This window comes from Parambassis ranga, chromosome 22 (assembly GCF_900634625.1).
Source record: "Parambassis ranga chromosome 22, fParRan2.1, whole genome shotgun sequence".
Taxonomy (NCBI): Eukaryota; Metazoa; Chordata; class Actinopteri; family Ambassidae; genus Parambassis; species Parambassis ranga.
The window spans coordinates 1,207,994-1,227,758 of NC_041042.1; the positions used below are offsets into that span (position 1 = coordinate 1,207,994).

At 48.3% G+C, this 19,765-nt stretch overlaps 2 protein-coding genes across 2 annotated transcripts; both read right to left on the reverse strand.

Moving 5' to 3' along the window:
* Nucleotides 1-215: 215 nt before the first annotated feature.
* Nucleotides 216-5,650, reverse strand: g2e3 (G2/M-phase specific E3 ubiquitin protein ligase). The gene is made up of 17 exons (XM_028395536.1): nucleotides 5,517-5,650; nucleotides 4,971-5,043; nucleotides 4,501-4,598; nucleotides 4,212-4,313; nucleotides 4,012-4,136; nucleotides 3,571-3,739; nucleotides 3,378-3,484; nucleotides 3,178-3,294; nucleotides 2,977-3,101; nucleotides 2,799-2,892; nucleotides 2,467-2,637; nucleotides 2,230-2,384; nucleotides 1,976-2,160; nucleotides 1,734-1,906; nucleotides 1,609-1,648; nucleotides 848-1,019; nucleotides 216-673 (listed from the first exon to the last, which is right to left on the reverse strand). Exons 2-17 carry the CDS (start codon nucleotides 5,026-5,028, stop codon nucleotides 336-338), a joined length of 2,229 nt encoding a protein of 742 aa, XP_028251337.1. The 5' UTR covers nucleotides 5,029-5,043; nucleotides 5,517-5,650; the 3' UTR covers nucleotides 216-335.
* A 319-nt stretch (nucleotides 5,651-5,969) lies between these two features.
* On the reverse strand, nucleotides 5,970-18,990 carry strn3 (striatin, calmodulin binding protein 3). Its single transcript, XM_028395537.1, has 16 exons — nucleotides 18,477-18,990; nucleotides 13,691-13,794; nucleotides 13,488-13,561; nucleotides 13,127-13,205; nucleotides 12,854-13,015; nucleotides 11,283-11,421; nucleotides 11,070-11,205; nucleotides 10,853-10,992; nucleotides 10,590-10,768; nucleotides 10,123-10,170; nucleotides 9,826-9,947; nucleotides 9,568-9,735; nucleotides 9,334-9,474; nucleotides 9,122-9,229; nucleotides 8,910-8,996; nucleotides 5,970-8,678 (listed from the first exon to the last, which is right to left on the reverse strand). Exons 1-16 carry the CDS (start codon nucleotides 18,723-18,725, stop codon nucleotides 8,509-8,511), a joined length of 2,106 nt encoding a protein of 701 aa, XP_028251338.1. The 5' UTR covers nucleotides 18,726-18,990; the 3' UTR covers nucleotides 5,970-8,508.
* Nucleotides 18,991-19,765: the final 775 nt, after the last annotated feature.

Below are 19,765 nucleotides of genomic sequence, written 5' to 3' on the forward strand. Positions count from 1 at the left end.
ACTTTTTTGATTATAAAATTTAAATCCTAATCTACACAAAAAGTAAACAGAACTTTGAAGGGTGGATTTCTGTGACATGAACCAGTTCAGACAGCCGCACCCTTATAGTTATATATATCAGATACAGTCTGATATTGATCATTATACAACAGGATGACAAAAACAGCATGAAAAACAAACGATACATGTATGTATGTACAATAAATGAACATAGGGGGCGCTCTCAACATACAAAATAAGTTCCTTCTCTGTGAGACACTTGAAAACAAGTCAATAAAAAAATATAGGCCAAAAAAAAAAAAAGAGAGAACAGGGATGTTTTCCTGAAATGCCGCTCATGCTTCCTCGCTCCTCCTGCTCCTCCTCCTCCAGCTCTCGGTGGCGAGGAGGTGCACGTGGTGGCTGACGGCATGCTCCATGGAGTTCTTAAAAGCCCTGTAGGAGGAGGTGACAGGCAGGAGGAGGCGTTTGGATGCAGGGTCGCTCTGAGGGAAGAGCCCCTCCTCCGTCCACTCCACCGCTCTCCTCCCCTCCTTTTTGACTCCATGTGAGGAACAGGGGAGAGGGTGGAGGAAGGAGATGGAGGGTGCAGGGCGGAGGCCGACTGCTGGCAGCTCTTCAGCTCCTGTAGCAAAGCGGAGGAGGTCTGACAGGGTGATGGAGCTTCTTCCAACTGAGGAGAGGAAACATTCATGAGCTACCCTTCAAAATAAAAGCATTCCTTGTATTCTACAAAAGTATAAACCCGCTTAAGCTGAACCACATTATAAATCAGCCAATCCCCAAAGAGACGACGTGTGTAAACACATAAAAGCATAACATGCAGACTCCTCCTAATTCCTCCTACCTTCACACTCGAGCAGGAAGTGTCTCCAGAAGGTGACGACCGGCATCTCTCGGTCCAGTTTGTCCTCCAGCTCGGACAAGCTGACGGTGAAGAGCTGACTGAGGGTCTGAGCTCTGAGCTGATGAGGATCCTCACAGAAGACGCCACAGAAGGCCGACGGGAAGAGCTGGACCTGGAGCAGATCATATTTATCAGTCATGAACACTCCTCTGTGCTTATTCTTCTGATCGCTGCAGCAGTGGTGGATCATAGCTTCACATCATATCAGTTGTATATTGTTGTATATGTAGAAGAATCAGAAGAATAGAATCTTCTCTGCCCTCAGTCCAACCAGAGTGTTACCAGTGTTGGTGTCTGCTGTGGAAATCCTCAAAAACAACTTTAACTAAAGTTAGCATGCTAACCAGCTAGCTGCAAGCTGTGGTACTACTTTGAGCCATCAGATGGTTCAAAGCCGCTCCGTCCTGCGCTCTGACGCCTCCTCCCTGAATAAATGTCTCCTCTCTGGACTCGGCGGTGGGAGTTCAGAGACCGCTGCATCTTTGTCCTCACAGAGACGTGGCTCAGAGACAGAGAGTTCTGGACGCCTCCGTCCAGCTGGACCGGCTGCTTCGGTGCTGACAGACGTGCAGCTCTGTGCGGTGCAGCTCACCGTGGTGGCTGCTGTGTTTACATCAGCTCAGTTTCTACTTCCTGCTGCTCCCTGGTGGAGCAGTGACAAACTCATAAGTGTGTGTGTTACGTTTGTGTGCATCAATCACCTGATTAAAGACTCCCAGAGTCTGCAGACCTTCCCGAAACCTGCAGGAAGACAAAAACACGATCAGTCTCCCCTTGGGCAGAACAGACAGGCAGCATCTGTATCAGGCGTCTCCGTTTGCTTCACCGTTGCAGCGGCAGCTGCATCCTGGAGATCATGGTGAAGCTGACTAAATCCTTCACCAGGGCGTCTCTCTCCTCCAGACTGCTGATTGGACGGTTGCAGCCGGCCAGCTCCAGGTACTCCCAGTTCGCTGCCATGACCTCTTTCAGGTCCTCTAAAGACTCCGCCTTTGCCATCTGAAACAAACAAACCAACTCTGGTCACATGACCTCTGAGAGAAGAGAATAACCAGTCAGTCAGCTTACCCGGCTGACTTGGCGAGCGAAGTGTGTGTTGGGGGTCATGTGTGAGACGCTGAGGGGGTCGTTGGCCGGGTGGTTGAAGAGACACTGGTAGAGAGCAGGGGAGAAGAAGCCGAGATGTGGACCACCGTGGACCAGAGCCAGAGCCAGCAGGCAGCCCGCATCGAAGTAAAGATCCTCACGCAGCGCTGAATAAAACAAACACACCCTTCAGATAAGACTCCGCAGCAACCAGCTGTGCTGCTGAAGAAACTCACCCTGAGTGTCCAGCGCCAGGTTTTTGGATCTGTCTGGACCCTCAAACACCACCGACTCCTTGATCTGCTGCACCACCAGCTTCAGGAAGTGCTGCCTGGCCATGTTGCTGTCCCAGAGGCTGCTGGGAAATGCAGTCTGCTGCTCATCTTTGAACCTGGACAGACACGGTGGACGGGTGAGGAGACACAGAGCGGCTGAAGCACACATGCATCCATCACTGTTTTCCTCCCACCGACCTGACGGACAGAGTGTGTGTGGGGTCAAAGTCAGTCCTTCTGACCAGGTCCAGACCGGCTGACAGCGCCTGGTCCCCGCTCACCTCCACCTCGACACTGACCGGATGGAGCTGGGACACCAGTGCCTGCAGGAGCTCCTCAGGTGATTCAGTTCGCACAGGTAAGGACGTCCTGAGAGGGACACAGATGGACAACAAACCCGCACACTGAGGACATGTTTGTTTTGTATACGCTGTGTGTTTGTTTTAGTACTGTTTGGACCTGATGGAGGATGGGTGTGTTGGATTTGTGCACCTTCTACAGATAGAAGACAGATGTGTTAGATTTTATACCGTTTGCAGCTGATGGCGGAGTGGATGGGGGACAGGTGGCGTTTGGACAACAGACTCCTCCTTTGGACACCCTGCGGAGATGCCACCAGGGAAGCTGGAGACAGAAATAACACCATCAGCTCATCATCCCAGCAGGAGGCTGAATCACACAGACCAGCGAATAAAGAACCGGACAGACCTTTCCCGTCAGTGGCCTGGGTGCACTCGGTGCAGGCCCAGTCTGTGGTGTCCACCTTCAGCCCCGAACACTTCCTGTGCGTCCCTCTGGATCCACACAGCCGGCAGCGAATCACCTCGAACCAGCTGAGACAAAGAGAACATCAGCTCGCTCCTGCCCCCAGAGGATGAAGCCTGACTCACACTGTGTGACATGTGGTACCCTTTTTTGGCTGAGTGTGTACGTCCGTTGTTGCAGAGGCAGAGGAGAGTGTCGCAGCGCATGTAAACCTCCAACAGCTCCGAGTACGCGTTTGCCTCCAGCTCCCATGATGCATCTCTGCATGAAGCACAATAAGAGTCCTTCTATTAAACGAATGTATTCAGTGTTGAAGCTTTGCCTGGTGAGGAGCGCAGTGTGACCTCTCTGGGATGTAAAGTCCCATCCTGAGCATCTCCTCCTGGAAGCGTTCCTTGTTGTTGCAGAGAGTGCATCTGAAGAAGAAGAGGCCTGCACTGTAGGCCTGACGCTAACACACACACACAGCAGGAAGTTAGAGGTGAAGATCATCTGACTCACATGAAACACAGATTATACAGATTATAAAATCTCTACCTGCACACAGTCCCTGTGGAACCAGCTAGTGTGGCAGGACGGACATTTTAGGACAGAGTAGGACAAGATGGGCTCGATGGAGTCCAAACAGATGGAGCAGGACTGAGGCAGGCTGATGTCGGAAGCCACACACAGAGTCTGAGAGGGACTGTGATCCGGACAGTAAGACCTGGACACACACACACGGTCATCTTTAAAATCTGTGTGTTCTGTCTGCTGAGCAGTGTGATGGGATTCATCAATAAAGAAATGTTATGTAGTTTTTAATTTGTACGTTTTCTTTCAAAAGGTTCTGAAGGTGGACGCGAGGCATCTGGACTTGTAGAATTCAGACTTCAAGAAAACTCTACAGGTCCAGACGCCTCGCTTCAACCTTCTGAATGAAAATCTTCATCTGTTTAGTCTAACAAACGTGCTCAGTTACGTTGACGTGAAACTCACGGGAAGAGTCCGGTGAACTGGGAGACAAACATCTTCTTCCTGCCGCAGGGGAAGTGAACCATCTTCCTGCAGCTCTTGACATTACAGCCGACACACGCTCCCTTCTTCTTACAGATGACACATTTCTGACAACAAAAAACATTCATTTTCCTTTAAAGCTCTCATTCTCATCTCATCGACTTAAAATAACAACTGCTCACCAGTCGAGACGACCGGCGGACCTCCTGTTTGATGTCGTCCACCAGGAAACCAAAGACGCCCTCGTCCTCCTCTCCTCGCTGGTAGACTCCACAGGAGGTCAGCTGAGACACATTATTAAAACACACACACAGATCAGCATGTTGGGTCTGAACTATGTCCAGTTTTTCCATATCTCAGAAACATGAGTGGACAAACGAAACCTACACGTGTGCTCCAGTTGGAGAGGAAATAAAATACACTGAAATAAGCGCCTGTGTCTGACGTACATGTGAACACATCAAGACTCACCAAACAGAAGTAGTGGACAGAGAGTTTCTCCTCTGTTAGTGTGACCTTTTCCCCAAGCATGGCCGGATCATCATCGCTGAACCCGCACAGGGCACAGCCTGGAGACACACATGCACACAAACATTATGTTCATTAACATCCATCCATTCCCCTGACCCGCTTTGTCCTGTACATGGTTTGGGGGGGCGGCTGGAGCCAACCCGGTTCACAGCCAGGAGGCCAGGGGTTAACACCTGCCACCCGGTCGGCCTTTCTGTGTGGTGTTTGCACATCCTCTCCAGGTTGTTGAGACATGCTTGTTATGTTAACACGAGGCTCTAAATGGACGACAGGTCCTGTGCAGTGTGTCCTCAGCCTTCAGGCCTTTGACAGCTAAATGATTTTAAATGGTCTAAAATGAGGTTAAGTAACTTAACTAATCTTTCTAAACAGCAGATGAGTGTGTGTGTGTGTGTGTGTGTGTTACTGACACTCCTGCGGGATGTTGCCGCCCTCAGTGACCTGTGTCGTCCTCGCCTTTTTCTTCATGTCTGTGAATGAGCCCTGCAGAGACAGCAGCAGACAGGAGGTGGAGAACACAAATAAGGACACGTCCCATCAAACCTGGCCTATAAAAATGAACCCTAACCCTTAAATGTAGATTAATATATATACAACATACTATACAATTCTGTCAGGCTGTGAAATACCAGTCTGACAGAACCAAAAAAACAAATAATAATTAAAACTATCAGCACAATATAGCTACTTAATATTAAGAAGAAACAGGAATTAAAGCAAATATATGTCACGAAACATCGATATATGTTTTTTGCAGAAAGCTGTCGCGAGCTAATGTATTAAAGTAAATTCAGCTAAATGTAACGTTGCGATAACATCGTCTAAATATAACAAGTGACGTGTTTGGACTAAATAAACACAGAAAACTTTGCTCTGCGCTGAAAGACATTCAAACGTTAAAACTATCACAATGAAACCCGCCTCCGTCGCCACAAACTCTTCGTTCGTAAACCTACTTTACATTGAAGAGTGGAGAAAGTCAGTTTTCAGCCATTTCTTGTCGCGTTTTGTGTTTTTATTCCGTCTTGTTTTTGTTTACTTCGGACTAACGCCGTCGAGTTTTAAATTTCCCTCTTTCAAAACAAAAGGCGCCTCATTTCCGCTTCCGCTCGGCTTTTCTTCTTCGTGAGTTCTCTCGTTCAGCTGCATTACAGCGCCCCCGAGCGGCCAGTGTCGACAGCACTATCATTAAGATCTGTGATATTTGACTTTCTTCTTCCACTGGATCAGCTTCATGCACCAAAATATGTAAAGGAGTAAAATCAGGAAATATTTTCACGTCATTCTTTATATTTGTAAATGTATAAATAATATATTTATGTGACAGGAAGTGGAGTGAATTACAGAAGCTTTTATTTTGGTGATGCAGCGAAGGAGCTGCTGAACAGAATGAAGAGTGGCGCGGCAGCGTCTGTACAGGTACACCATTTAATAGTTATTATAGACATTTTATATACATTTCAACAGCGGTAATTCTGCTATGTGGTACAGTCTTTAAAATCTGCTGTTTGTAAAACAACAAACAAACAAAAAACTTACAAAACTCAGCAAAACTCGCAAACTGATCAGAACTTTTTTTTCCATTTTTTGGAAGACTAGAAAAAATACTTTTATTGTATTAATCATGCATTACACAAACAGAAAAGTTGTAGTTACACAGGAAATCTTAGCGTTGGTGAAAGTAAAAAGAATTCATGGTGATCGATCAGGAGCCGCTCCTGTTACAAATCCCTTCAAGTTAAAAAACAAAAACAAAAACCAATCAGGTGGCAGATTTCCAAACCTGCCCAGGAGGCCTCTGATTGGACAGTTCCCCCTGGAGCAACAAAGTGATATAAATAACTTCAGCTGTGATGAAGAGGAGCCAGTGAGGCAAACATGAAGAGGAAGAGGAGGAAGGAGGAGGAGGAGTCACCTGCACCTGCAGCTTCACCTGTTCACACAGCCTGTGCTGCATTCAGGTACCATTATTTACCGGTTTATGTTTTTTTTTGGTTCAGTAACAACATTTCTGCATGAATAAAATTCAACATGACAACATTTTCTTTTAATTTATTTCTGGAAAATCCAGATTATTCTGTTCCGTTCTCCGGCCGAGGACTGAACCGGGTTTGTGCTGTTAACAGAAGGATTTGGACCGTCGGTCAGGTTTTATGTTTTTATTTATACACAGACCTTTATGGTCTTTATGGTAACATTGAGCCAATGTTGATTTCTTTCATGCTTTATACACATTTGTTTAATGCTAACTTTTTCAGGCTTACATTACACTTGCTAATGTTAGCAACTAATGCTACCCTTAAAAACAACTTCCAGTGTTGGAATATTTGAAGCTAATGCTAACTTTACACCTCATGTCAGTTTTGTAGTTATAATTGGTTGCTTGATGTTTTTTGTGCTTAGCTAACTTTAGCCTAGCGCTGCTTCTGACTGTGTCGTCTGTGTGGAAAACGTTGTGCTAGCCCTCAGCTAGCAGACATGTAAAGCTGAGCGCCTACAGTCCTCCTCCTCCTCCTCCTCCTCCTCCTCCTCAGCAGCAGCTCTTCTCCCTACATGAAACTGAAACAGACCCCGCCTCCAACTGAGACCAGGTCTGTGACCATGTGATGAAAACAGGAAGTAGAGGGGTGAGGTTTGTGAGCGGACGGGTAAGAGGAACCAGAATCCTCCTCGGTGCCACGACGGGACAATTATAAAAAAGGATTATAAAAACTAGATTTATTTTACACAAACAAAAATATGTAACTACAGTTACGCTAAAACGTCTGAATCCACTGCTCGGTACGTCGCGGGGCTTTAATGCAGGGCTCTCATTGGCCCACCAGGGGCTGATTCACTCTCTCTCCTCTGGACAGGCGTCCAATCAGCTCAAAGCTCAGACAAACAGAACGGTCTGATTTTTGAACCACTGTGGCCGTTCATTAAGAAACAAAACCGAGGATCATTGTCTTCATGTACATTCCTTAAAAACTGTAAAAAAGTTAAAATGTTCTTCTTTTCCTGAAGGTTTAGTTTGTGTTTGATTAAAAAAACAGAAAAGAACGAGGTGAGTTCAAACATCAGACGTTCTGAGTGTTTCTGGAGGTTTAAAGGAAAAATCCGTCACCGCTTGAATCTAAACCTTGATCACCGTCATCATGGACCGGACTCTGGTCTGATACATGAAGATCTGTGACCCGTCTGTGTGCTGACCAAACAAAGCCCACGCACAGATCTATGAATGAACTTTGAACATTAAAATATCACTGATTTCTCTCAAGCACCTGAATGCATCGTGCCAGCTTTGGGTTGTTGAATTGGGACTGTCCTCCGGGTCAAACTAGAATCAAAGCAGCCAGTCTGAACGGCAGGAAACATCAGGAAGTTCTCTGCACGTCAGAGCCGCCATGTTTAACAACCTGCACTGTGAATAAATGTTTGTTGACAGAGCTCTGACGGACAGAGCTGACACTGACTGAGCTTTTTGTTCTTAAACTGAATCGTTTTGGGGGAAATGCACCTTTAAACCTTTATTCTCATTTCTGCCAACAGTCCCATGATGCACTGTGACGACAGCTCCTGGCCTCGGGGGATTTTTCCATTAAATCTGCCTCAGCTCATCAGGACTCCTGTCGGGCGTCAGGAGGTCAGACTAGGGTTGACATGAGGAGGGAGTGGGCGGGGCCTGATGACATCACAGGAGAGGTGAGCTGCTGTGTGTCAACCTGCAGGTTTAAACGTTTAAATAAACGTCTCTCAGTCGCAGGTGTGTGTGTGTGTGTGTGTGTGTTCAGTCCGATGGAGATCCCGTCACCTTCAGTCTTTCATATTAATATATATTCTGTGTTCAGACACCTGAACAGACCTGAATCCCGTTTGTGTGTGAACAGACTAGCCTCTCTCTCTCTCTCTCTGTCTGTCTCTGTGTCTCTCGCCCTGCTGCCGTCGTCTCCTCCACCTCCTCCTCGTCTACACGTAGACTCTGGCGAGGGCGTCGGCTCCGGCGGAGGCGATGTAGGCCTTGGAGGGGTGGAAGGCCACGTCGTAGATGGCCTCCTCGCTCTTCTTGCGGTGAGCCGTGATCTCCTGAACACACGTTTTACTGTCCAGGTTCCACAGACGCAGAGAGCAGTCGTGACCTGAAGAGGAAAACAACCACGATGACTGTGATTATTATTGATCATTGATTATTACAAATCCTTCCTCTGCATTCAATGTTATCTTTTTACATTTATTTTGTTGCCTTAATTTACACATTTTTAAATTTAATGTCAGATATGTGCACAAAGAAACTTTACTCTTCATAAATTTATTGAAATGAATTCGTTTGATTTACATCTGTGTAACTGAGACTTCAAAAAGAGACTTACTGCCGGACATCAGGTAGATGCCGTTTGGATCCACGGCCAGACTGGTCACTGCATCCAGGTGAGCCACCATGGCGTGGATCATTTTACCTGCAGGAGGGAGACAAGCAGGAAAACACATCAGGATGCTGAGCAGCTGTTTGATCAGGTTTCAGTCTTTATGCTAAGCTAAGCTAACAGCTGTGTGACTGACAAGCGAGGGGGTGCAGACCAACCTGACTTGTTGTCGTAGAATTTGATGTGCCGGTCTTCGTGAGCGGTGATGGTGACGGGCAGCGTGGGATGACTCACCACCTTATTGATATGATTCGACCCTGGGAGTGCTGAAGGAAGAGAAGAAGAAGAAGAAACACACACATGATGCGACACTTGCTCCAAAAACCTGCCATGTTGAAGGCAGCCATCTTTTCCAGGTGTGCATTCTTACTACTGTCTCCCTGTCCCTTCAGCACCAGTGCATTCTGGGAAGTCTCGAGGTCATACACAACCACGTCTCCGCTGTTAAAGGACGCCACCATGTGGGCGGGGTCACAACCGTTAAAGTCCACTGATGTGGGGATACCGTGCTCTGTGGGCACACACACACACACACACACATTAATGAGCTGGAGAGCGACCTGCTGACTGCGGCTGCGTCCTGCAGGGGGCGCTCTGCTCTCACCCTTGTTTGAGTTGAAAGTGCTGATGCAGGGGTTTTTCTCTGTCGGGTTCCACAGCTTCACGGTCCCATCGGCCGAGCAGGACAGGAGGCGGCTCTTAATGTCGCTGTACGCCAAGCCCCACACGGCGTCCGTGTGGCCCGTCCACGACCCCGCCAGGACGCTGGGATCTGATTAGACGAGAGGGGGGAAAGCAGGCATCGTTGGTGAAAACTGTCCGACAAATGTTGTGGGGAGTTGGGTCGTGGGCCCACGTGTACCGTATGTGTCGTAAGGGTCAACGTTGGAGCTGGGGATGTTCCACCACTGGATGGTTGAGTCGATGCCGCCGCTGAAACACTGTTCGCCACTGGAGGTCATCGCCAACGACAACACTGGACCACTACCGAGAAAGATTGATTTCCACACTTTCAGGATTATAACAGTCGCCTTTTAATATATTTCAATATATTTTGAATATTTTATTTGAACTTTAATTTATTATATTGATTAATTTTCTAACCCTCATCATGTGTGTGTGTGTGTGTGTGTGTGTGTGTGTGTGTTTGGATACGTACATGTGGGCTCTGAATGTGTAGATGGGTTCCACATCAAAAGAGGCACTTCTGAAAAGCAATGGAGATAAAAACATACAGTTATTTCATCATCATCATCATCATCATGATGGTCACACAGCCTCTTCATCATCTGCTGCACAGAGCGTCTGTCCTACAAGCCGATGACACACCGCAGTAAATCCTGAGGGGACTTCTTTACAGGGATTATGTGCAGGACTTGAACGCATCACAGAAAAGCTGCGACAAGGAGAAAATGAGATGCAAATACTGAAGACCTGTCGGTGTGAGAGGAAGATTTTCCTCTGCGGCAGAGAGAAGTTTAAAGATGACGAGGAAAACCGTCAAATCTCTGCCGCTGACTCGTTCTCACGAGTTCATCCTCTCAGCCGACAGGTCATCAGCAGCTCAGGTCCAGCTGACGTGCTGGATCGGAGCTGTGTTCGTGGTCAGTGATGGCGTCTGCGTACTTTTTGGCAGGGACGGTCTTGGTGAGGTTCCACAGTTTGAGGGTGTGATCCTCAGACACAGTGACCAGACAGGGCTCGACGGGGTGGAAGGCCAGCGCTCGGACGCCGTCGAAGTGGCTCCGCAGCGTGTACTTAGGGTTCCACGTCTTCCTGAACGAAGACTCCTTATTGGTCGGCAGCTGAAGAGAAACAGAAAATGAGGGCGTGAATGACCTGATCAGTGAAAATCTGCTTCTTAAACAACAGTCGCTGCTTGTTCTCACATCATAGCCGTAGTCTGCTTCGTCGTTGGCAACGGTAAGGTCAGCGAGGTCGCCCAAACCCAGCACGCTTTCCAACACGTCGTCTGACCCGCCCAACAGGAAGGACTTCCCCCCTCCAGTAGGAAACGGTAGCGGCTCCGCTGCAGAGGGACACAAATATTCAGCATCTCCTCAGGATCCTTTGTTTCCTGTACTCACCAGCAGAGGCGTCTCTTACCCCACTCCGTCCCGTCTCCGGAGCTCCGAGCCTCACCTGCCCCCTCTCCGTCTTCCGCCGTCACCAGGAAGTCAAACTCTTTCAGCGCCTCCTCTGTGTCAGCGTCGTCCTCTGACGCCAAGCCCTCGTTCCCCACCTGCAGGAGGAGGCGTTAGAAACGGTCAGCACACAGACAGAGGTGCTCAGCGGCCGTGTGGACGGGCCTGTCTCAACCTTTGTTTTGTGTTTCTTGGCTCGATGGTGTTTATCTGTGCTGATGTCATCCATCAGGTCTCCCTCTTCATCCTCATCTTCATCGCTGTCCTCTGCGTTTTCCAGGAAGTTGAACGTCTCTAGAACATCTCCTGGACTCCTGAACATGAGCACAAACATGGTCACACATTCCCCCTGTGTGCGTGTCATGTTGTGTCTCTGTGGCACGTGTCTGTTTGTGTGTCTCTGTGTGTGTCTCTGTGTGTGTCTGTTTGCGTGTCTCTGTGTGTGTCTGTTTGTGTGCCTCTGTGTGTGTCTGTTTGCGTGTCTCTGTGTGTGTCTGTTTGTGTGTCTCTGTGTGTGTCTCTGTGTGTGTCTGTTTGCGTGTCTCTGTGTGTGTCTGTTTGTGTGCCTCTGTGTGTGTCTGTTTGCGTGTCTCTGTGTGTGTCTGTTTGCGTGTCTCTGTGTGTGTCTGTTTGTGTGTCTCTGTGTGTGTCTCTGTGTGTGTCTGTTTGTGTGCCTCTGTGTGTGTCTGTTTGCGTGTCTCTGTGTGTGTCTGTTTGTGTGTCTCTGTGTGTGTGTGTGTCTGTGCGTGTCTGTTTGCGTGTCTCTGTGTGTCTGTGCATGTCTGTTTGCGTGTCTCTGTTTGAGTGTCTGTGCGTGTCTGTTTGAGTGTCTCTGTGTGTGTGTGTGTGTCTCTGTGTGTCTGTTTGAGTGTCTGTGCGTGTCTGTTTGAGTGTCTCTGTGTGTGTGTGTGTGTCTCTGTGTGTCTGTTTGAGTGTCTCTGTGTGTCTGTTTGCGTGTCTCTGTATGTGTCTGTGCGTGTCTGAGTGTCTCTGTGTGTCTGTTTGCGTGTCTCTGTGTGTCTGTTTGCGTGTCTCTGTGTGTCTGTGCGTGTCTGTTTGCGTGTCTCTGTTTGAGTGTCTCTGTGTGTCTGTTTGCGTGTCTCTGTGTGTCTGTTTGCGTGTCTCTGTGTGTCTGTTTGCGTGTCTCTGTGTGTCTGTTTGCGTGTCTGTTTGAGTGTCTCTGTGCGTGTCTCTGTTTGCGTGTCTCTGTGTGCGTGTCTCTGTGTGTCTGTTTGCATGTCTCTGTGCGTGTCTGTTTGCGTGTCTCTGTGTGCGTGTCTCTGTGTGTCTGTTTGCATGTCTCTGTGCGTGTCTGTTTGCGTGTCTCTGTGTGTCTGTGCGTGTCTGTTTGCGTGTCTCTGTTTGAGTGTCTCTGTGTGTCTGTTTGCATGTCTCTGTGCGTGCCTGTTTGCGTGTCTCTGTGTGTCTCTGTTTGCGTGTCTCTGTGCGTGTCTCTGTGCGTGTCTGTGTGCGTGTCTCTGTGCGTGTCTGTGTGCGTGTCTCTGTGCGTGTCTGTGTGCGTGTCTCTGTGCGTGTCTGTGTGCGTGTCTCTGTGTGTCTCTGTGCGTGTCTGTGTGCGTGTCTCTGTGTGTCTCTGTTTGCGTGTCTCTGTGTGCATGTCTCTGTGCGTGTCTGTGTGCGTGTCTCTGTGCGTGTCTGTGTGCGTGTCTCTGTGCGTGTCTGTGTGCGTGTCTCTGTGCGTGTCTGTGTGCGTGTCTCTGTGCGTGTCTGTGTGCGTGTCTGCACCTCTTGGTGTCCTTGCGGCGCTCCGTCCCGTTGATCAGGTGCTGCAGGTTCTTGTTCTCCACAGAGCCGTTCTGCTCAGAGCCCGACAGGCCGAGCAGAGACCTCACCCTCTGAGTGCGGACGTCAAGGATGGTGTCTGTGTATCCCACTTCTTGCAGGTACCTGAACACAACACGCAGTATCAACACCTGTCCTCCGACGGTTTGACGATGGTCACCTGATGCATTTTACTCATTATAAACTGTGGCCTCAGCTCAGGTCTGGGGAACGTACTGTCGGAGCAGCTGCCGTCCTTGTTTCCAGGTGAGCTGACTGTTGGCAGGAACAGCAGAGACCTCCGAGTCTTTGGTGTCTACAGGACAAAAAACAGGAGTAGTGACTGACACAGCGCCACCTTCAGGAAACACCATGTTTGAGTTTTTACAGCTTGTACAGAAACGTTTAGAATATTTAATGAGAACAAAGTGGTTTGGATGAACTCTATTTGAGCTCAGATGTTCTGATGGAACCGAATGACACATGTGATACATTCAGGTACCACTGGAGAAGTCCAACGCAGGTTCAGATCTTTTAGAAATGATTTGACGATCTGAAGAAGAGGAGGGTGAAGAAGAGGAGTACGTGTATCACCTACCTGATTCAAAGCTTGGCATCTTCATCTCTCCTTGGTTTAACTCTGTTCCATATTTTAATTTATGATATTTTGCTCTGAGAAAAAAACAAAATAACAGATGTTAACCTCCAGATGTGCGGTTAAAGGGCAAACAGAGCACACGAGGCTGTGTCTGCTCAGCTGTGTGCACCGTGTACCGACAGCTCAGAGGTTCAGGTTCTTACCTTTCCTGCTTTAATGCGTACTCTAACATTTTTATTCTTCTAACCAGGTCGTTCTTCAGGTTCTCCTGACCTTTCCTTTCTCCCTGCAGGAACGCTATCCTCGCCTGCAGAGACACACAAACACACAGCCTCCATGAGCACGTCCAGGTACAGTGGTTCTTCTACAACGCAGCATTTACGACACATCGATCCAGGAAGCTCTTGTTCTGTGGTGTTCACGTTAAAAGTGAGAACATTGATTTTTAACTGGAGATATCAGTCAAACAGTGTGATCCTAATGTGTGATACAGGGGAGGAAGAAACAAGGATGAAGATCAAGAAGATGAAGAAAAAGGAGAAGATGACAAAGAGGGAGCAGACAGAGGAGGAGGACGTCGTCACGTTCTCTCCACATCACCTCCATCACCTGTCGCTCTGCAGCACTTCCTGTCTGTCAGTCAGCTCAGCAGCTGCTCCTGAAACCCTACACTGATGTAGGCTGAGAGCTATTTATACAAACACACAGAGCTCTGTGTGCCCATGGCAACATGGAGGGGCAGAGGGACCTATGCGACTTCCTCTAGTGAAGTTCACCATGACAACGGGGAAACCAGAGGTCCTCTGCTGGCCATGAGAGAGAGGTCCGGACGTCTGGGAGGAGGATTACATAACACGCCACACTGGTGTAGCCCTGCTCTGATTGGCCGGCTTTGTGATTGACAGCCACAGCTCCATGACACCCCAGAGACCCCCCCCCCCCACCCCCGACCAGAAGAGACAAAAAGTGTGTGTTACTGCTGCACACATGACAAATGCCGCTCTCAGTTCAGGACTGAAGTCACTCCGCCCCTCCCGTCCAGTGCACCTGGTGAGCATGAATCAAGCGCTCCTTAGGGAGCGGAGTGAGGTCAGAGCACTGGGGTGATGATGATGATGATGAAGGTGTGTGTGTGTGTGTGTGTGTGTGTGAAGTGAGCTCACTGGCCCAGATTTACCAGGCTGACAGATCAGAGCAGGAGGGCCAGTCATCAGGGCCATTCCTCTGAACAACTGCATACACACAGACACACACACACACCCAAAGGTCCTCGAACACATCACATTACATATGGTTCAGTCTAAAAATCTGACCACGTCTATGCTTAAAATCCCACATTTATCAACACCTCAGTGAAGTAACAAGACTGATTCAGACCAACTTTCTGAAGGTCCTCGAATGCATCATGTGTGAAGTATAGTTCAGTATGAAAATCTATTAATAACGGACACAAAATCAGATTTTAACGGTGACGTTCGAGTCCATCAGAGAACGTCCATAAAATCGAGAAGGTTAAGAGCCAAACCGTTTCTGCTAGTTTTTTTAAATAATAAAAACCTATCCTACAACATTGTTTAATCTCTTAATTTTCTGACAGGCAGTTGAACCTCAGTGTGTGTGTGTGTGTGTGTGTGTAGTTATTTCGAGCTGCTCTACTTTTAGCGTCCAGCTGGAATCAGGCTGTCAGAGCAGAGCCCAGTAGGCCGGGCTGCCTAATTACAGCCTCCATCCCACAGCCCTGCCCTCCTTACCAAAACATGGAGTCGCCATGGCGCTGCCCCACCTCCTGATACGGTCAGGTGAACAGGACGACCTTTGACCTGAGCTGACTCTCACAGCTTGTAGAGCCGTGTGGACGACAGGGGAACAGCAACTTTCTGCCTCATGGCATAGTTCTCCTGAAGATACATCAGCTGTCGAAAGCTACAGATCAACCAAACACTCTGCGGCTCCGTCCACATGGAGACGGGCGTTTCATCCACTCGATCCAACGTCTCAGGAGCACGAAAACAGCAGGTCCCGGAGTGGCTACGTGCCATGTCCCCGTGTTTCCTCCCAATATGCAACTTTTCTGAGATGATGTCACCACAGCCCCACCTCCCCCTTACCCCGCACACGCTCACTCCGACACCAACAAGACCAACGGCGGCTTACAGTGTTGTGTTTGTGCTGCTGAATCTACTGAACTTGTGTTTGCTTTTACAGCAAAGTCTGCACAACACAGCGAGCAGCAGGTGGATCCATGTTACTCTGTTTACATCGCACAATTTTGTGTGCGTGCCCCGTGTCTTCTTCTCTGTTTTTGGCGTTCTTCTGTGGTAGCGTTACAGCACCACTCACAGGCCTGGCATATGTACTACAGCGTTTTCAGGGGGTCTCTGTGGATACATGTGGACACAGAGTTATCGAAACGATGCCGTCTTTAGGGAAAACGAAAACGACTTCGTCTCCGTGTGGATGTGGCCTGAATGTTGTCATGTGTTTGCTGGTAACATGTGGCGTCTAAGCTTTTATTAAGAATAGAGTTGTTTGGAAAATGAAAATGTTAAAACTGCAGGTAGGATGGGGATTTTAGTAAAAACACAGCAGGGCCTCACTTTAAAGAAAACAGTGCCGGTAACCACAGATGATCATATATTTACTAAACCATGCAGTCAGCGGAAGATTTCATTTTAAATGGCTTCCTCCATTGAAACAGTCCCAGAAAACGGTCTCCACCACATGAGGCAGCATGAAGATTAGGCAAATTAGACCAATAATGCCTTAAAAAGCCTGTGTGGGGTTTGGGACAGGATTTCTCTGATGTTCTGTTGTGTAACAGTGAGGTTTATATGGATGCTTATAAAAGGAAGGGATGACGTGCACGTCTGAGTTAAAAAAATTACCAAAAGCTCATTTTGCAGTGCAGGGGGAATAAAGGATGCCAGGTTTATTGTAAGGAAGGAAAACATTTGCAACAATCACCATAAACTGTTCAACATTTTTCCTTCCTCTGTCTGTGGATCTCCAGATTAATGACAACACCTGCCTCAGGTGATCGAAGCGCCGCCGAGTGTGCATCACTACTGATGATCCAACTCCTGCTCTACAACCTCAGACGGAGACGCAAAACCACCTCAGTCAGTAAGACACCAAACCACCTCGAAGAAAGACAAAAATGGCCGCAAAGGGACAGACCACAAAAACAATCGACTGTTGTTCTGTGAGTGAAGGAGATTCTCAACAGACAAGAGGATGATCTATGTATAAAATTCATTCTTTATAAACATCAGGGCGTCTTTGAAAACAACTGCTGACTGAGCCGCTGCTCAGAGTGAAGCAGAGCCATGAGCTCAGGTGGAGCTGCTGGTTCACCATCAGACACACCTTTCACCTGGTTTTCACAGCCCTCCTGCACTCAACGTTCACACCTTCTGTTTGTTCTGCTTCACTTCAGCAGCCGTCCGTACGCTCGCCTCTTATCAGGAGCTCTGACAGAGTCATGCTGAAGGCATCCGGCGCCGCACCACAACAAGTCCCAGCAGAGCCAGCACGCAGCGCTAAGGCTGACCCTGTCATTACAAACACACTCAGGGTGTGTGTGTGTGTGTGTGTGTTAGGACAAAGACAAGCACCGTCCCACACTTCACCACTCAACAAGAGGACAAGCCAACCTTCACATGGAGGAAGCGGACGTACAGAGACGCTCTGGAAACACCCGAACTGTCACATCATGTTCACACACTGTAATTCAACAGGTTCCAAATAATTCATATTTCCCCACATTTAAAAAGCAACACAATTAACTAACTATGAAAACAAGAGGATCATTACAACATATCATGACGTCTGCTTTGATTGAACTCCTCCCGACAGCAGCTGATGTGATCTTCTACACATTCCTCTGTTAATGCAGAAATGATTCATTTCCCCACAAAAGCTCCTGAACCAGCTCTTACAGAGTTTTAACACATAGTAGTGCTTCAACAGGAGGCGGGTGCACAGCGGAACTGTTCCATGATTCTACTGATTATTTATATTTATCAAGTTAATGAACTACGGCCGTGCAGCGGGGCCATGCTGTTGTTCTACTTTCATAGTTTTACGAAAGCAGGTTTACAGTGAGTATTACATTGGTGGTGAATAAAGAAGGATCAGGACAACAGTTACTGTGAATAATTTGTGAATTACCAGTGAATTTAATGCATCAGCCCACTGATAGCTTCAAATGGAAGCTATCTAAAGAAAACATGTAGTTAAAAAGTAAATTAAAATACTGCAAATCAACAAATAAACCCATTAATTGATTGCATCTATATTATTTGATCGTTCATCATATTAGTAAATGTCACATAAACCGGTTTGTTATTGTAAATACATGCGGCTAACCTGCAGCCACAGACCCCACACAGGTGAGGCTTCAGGCGGCGCTGTTTCCGGCCCTAAAGCCGTGCTGGTCACTTTTTTATGGGGGTCTTAAACGTGGATCAGTCACGGAGGCCCAGCTGTGAAACTAAACAGCAACACTTAGCCAGCTAGCAGCGCAGCTAGCAGCACAGCTGACCCAGAGCTAGCGTGACAAACCAAAATGGCTGCTTACAGGGATTAGTTAGCTGACAGTCAGCTGGATTCACTTCTCCTTTACCGGCCAACAACTCAGACACACGCAATAAAAAAATAAACTGTCTGTGTGTACGCTCACAAAGCAGAGGCACGGCGCTAAGACTAGCTGCTAACGTATCTTTTGACAGCTAACGCCTAGCTCCATGCGAGCTAACGGAAACCCAGCGCATTCCACTATTCAAGCCCTGTGAGCGTAGCCACCTAGCCTAACCCGAAGCCGTGTCAGAAACACCGGCCGCCCGGAGGTTGTTCATTCAAATGTGAAACACTAGATGAAGTGTAGTGCCCCTGTGTTTAGTGAACACCCGCTTTACGAGCTGCCCCGTGTTGTTGTTGTTGTTGTTGTTGTTCCTCTTGGACTGCTAAGGCTAAGCTAAGTGGGCTAACCTGGAGCTCGGCCCTCTCCACTTCCCAGTGAGCCCTCTCCATCTCGAACCGGGCCCACTCGTGCTGGATGTAGTGCAGGATACCGGGGATGGTGTACTGCTGCTGAGGCCGAGGCAGCTCGTCGGGCTGGTGCGGCACCATGACTCCTCCAATCGGTGGATTAGTGTTGCTGTTGCTCCCCTGCTGCTGCTGCTGCTGCGGCGGAGGCTGTCGCGGACCGACCCCTCCTCCGCCGGGGTGCTCGTCCATGTTTTTTTTTTTTTTTTTTTGAAAAGTAGAAGGAAAGTCTCCGTCCACTAAAGGATTCCCGCCCCCTTACTCCAGTTTCTCCGCTCCGTGCCTGTCGCGCTGGCTCCGCCGCGGACTGTGAGGCTGGTGGCCCCCGGAGCGCTGCGGTGAGTGCGGCTGATTGCGGACGCGGTGTTTGTGTGTGGCTCTAACCGGCCGCCATTACTGCTCTCTCTCTCTCCTCTCTCTCTCTTTCTGGATCCTACGGTCACGGTGGGAGAATCCAGCCGCGGTGCATGACGGGACATCCATCCAGATACGACATGTAACGTTCACGTGCAATAAATGCGTAGGAAAGTACCACTCCACTACTTTCCTTCAACGTTGGAGCAAATTTCTGACCAAGTCCAAACCACGAGACAAGAGGTTATCAGTCTTCATCTTCAGAGGGTGCTGTGGAGAACATCCGGCCTGGCCCAGGTGCCAAAGAAGAACCATCCTGTGGTGCAGCTGTCACACCTCAGACCCCTGGTGAGCCTGGGTGGACGCTCCCCTTGTCTCATGGATCAAGGACTACCTGCCAGGTCGACCACAGGTTGTGAGACTGCAGAGCTGTGCGTCTGACCTCCTGACAGCACAGGGGCCCCTCAAGGAACCACCTACACAGCTGTATCGGTGGGACTGATGTGGAAATAGTCACATCTTACAAGTGAGCACCATCTTCTTCTTCAGGCATTAAGGCAAAGAACAAACTCACCAAAAAGGTGGAGTCTGTTGTTGATTTAAAACTTGACAGTCTGGAGGAGGCGGTGAGGGACGTAACCCTGTCAAAACAATAACTTAGGTTATAATCAGTGCACAGATACAGTTACATGAAGATTAAGATTAGATTAAGAAACCTTTATTAGTCCCACAATGGGGAAATTGCATTTTTGCAACGGCATACAGACAGCAAGGGATAAGTTAGGAAAAAGATATATACATTATAAACAGTTTACATATTAACAGTTGTTGCACAGGTGAGTGGAGGTAGAAATGGTTTATAAACTGTACATAGTGCA

Bases quoted from the DNA above. Each gene is read 5' to 3' on its own strand.
- g2e3 (XM_028395536.1), bottom strand. From the start codon at position 5,028: ATGAAGAAAAAGGCGAGGACGACACAGGTCACTGAGGGCGGCAACATC. The intron at 3,485-3,570 runs GTAGAGATTTTA...TGTGTGTGTTAG, and splicing joins TCCACAGGGACTGTGTGCAG to CGTCAGGCCTACAGTGCAGG. The intron at 2,161-2,229 runs GTGAGTTTCTTC...TGTTTTATTCAG, and splicing joins CCTGGCGCTGGACACTCAGG to CGCTGCGTGAGGATCTTTAC.
- strn3 (XM_028395537.1), bottom strand. From the start codon at position 18,725: ATGGACGAGCACCCCGGCGGAGGAGGGGTCGGTCCGCGACAGCCTCCG. The intron at 10,769-10,852 runs GTGAGAACAAGC...GTTTCTCTTCAG, and splicing joins AAGCAGACTACGGCTATGAT to CTGCCGACCAATAAGGAGTC. The intron at 9,948-10,122 runs GTACGTATCCAA...CTTTCTCGGTAG, and splicing joins TACACATTCAGAGCCCACAT to TGGTCCAGTGTTGTCGTTGG.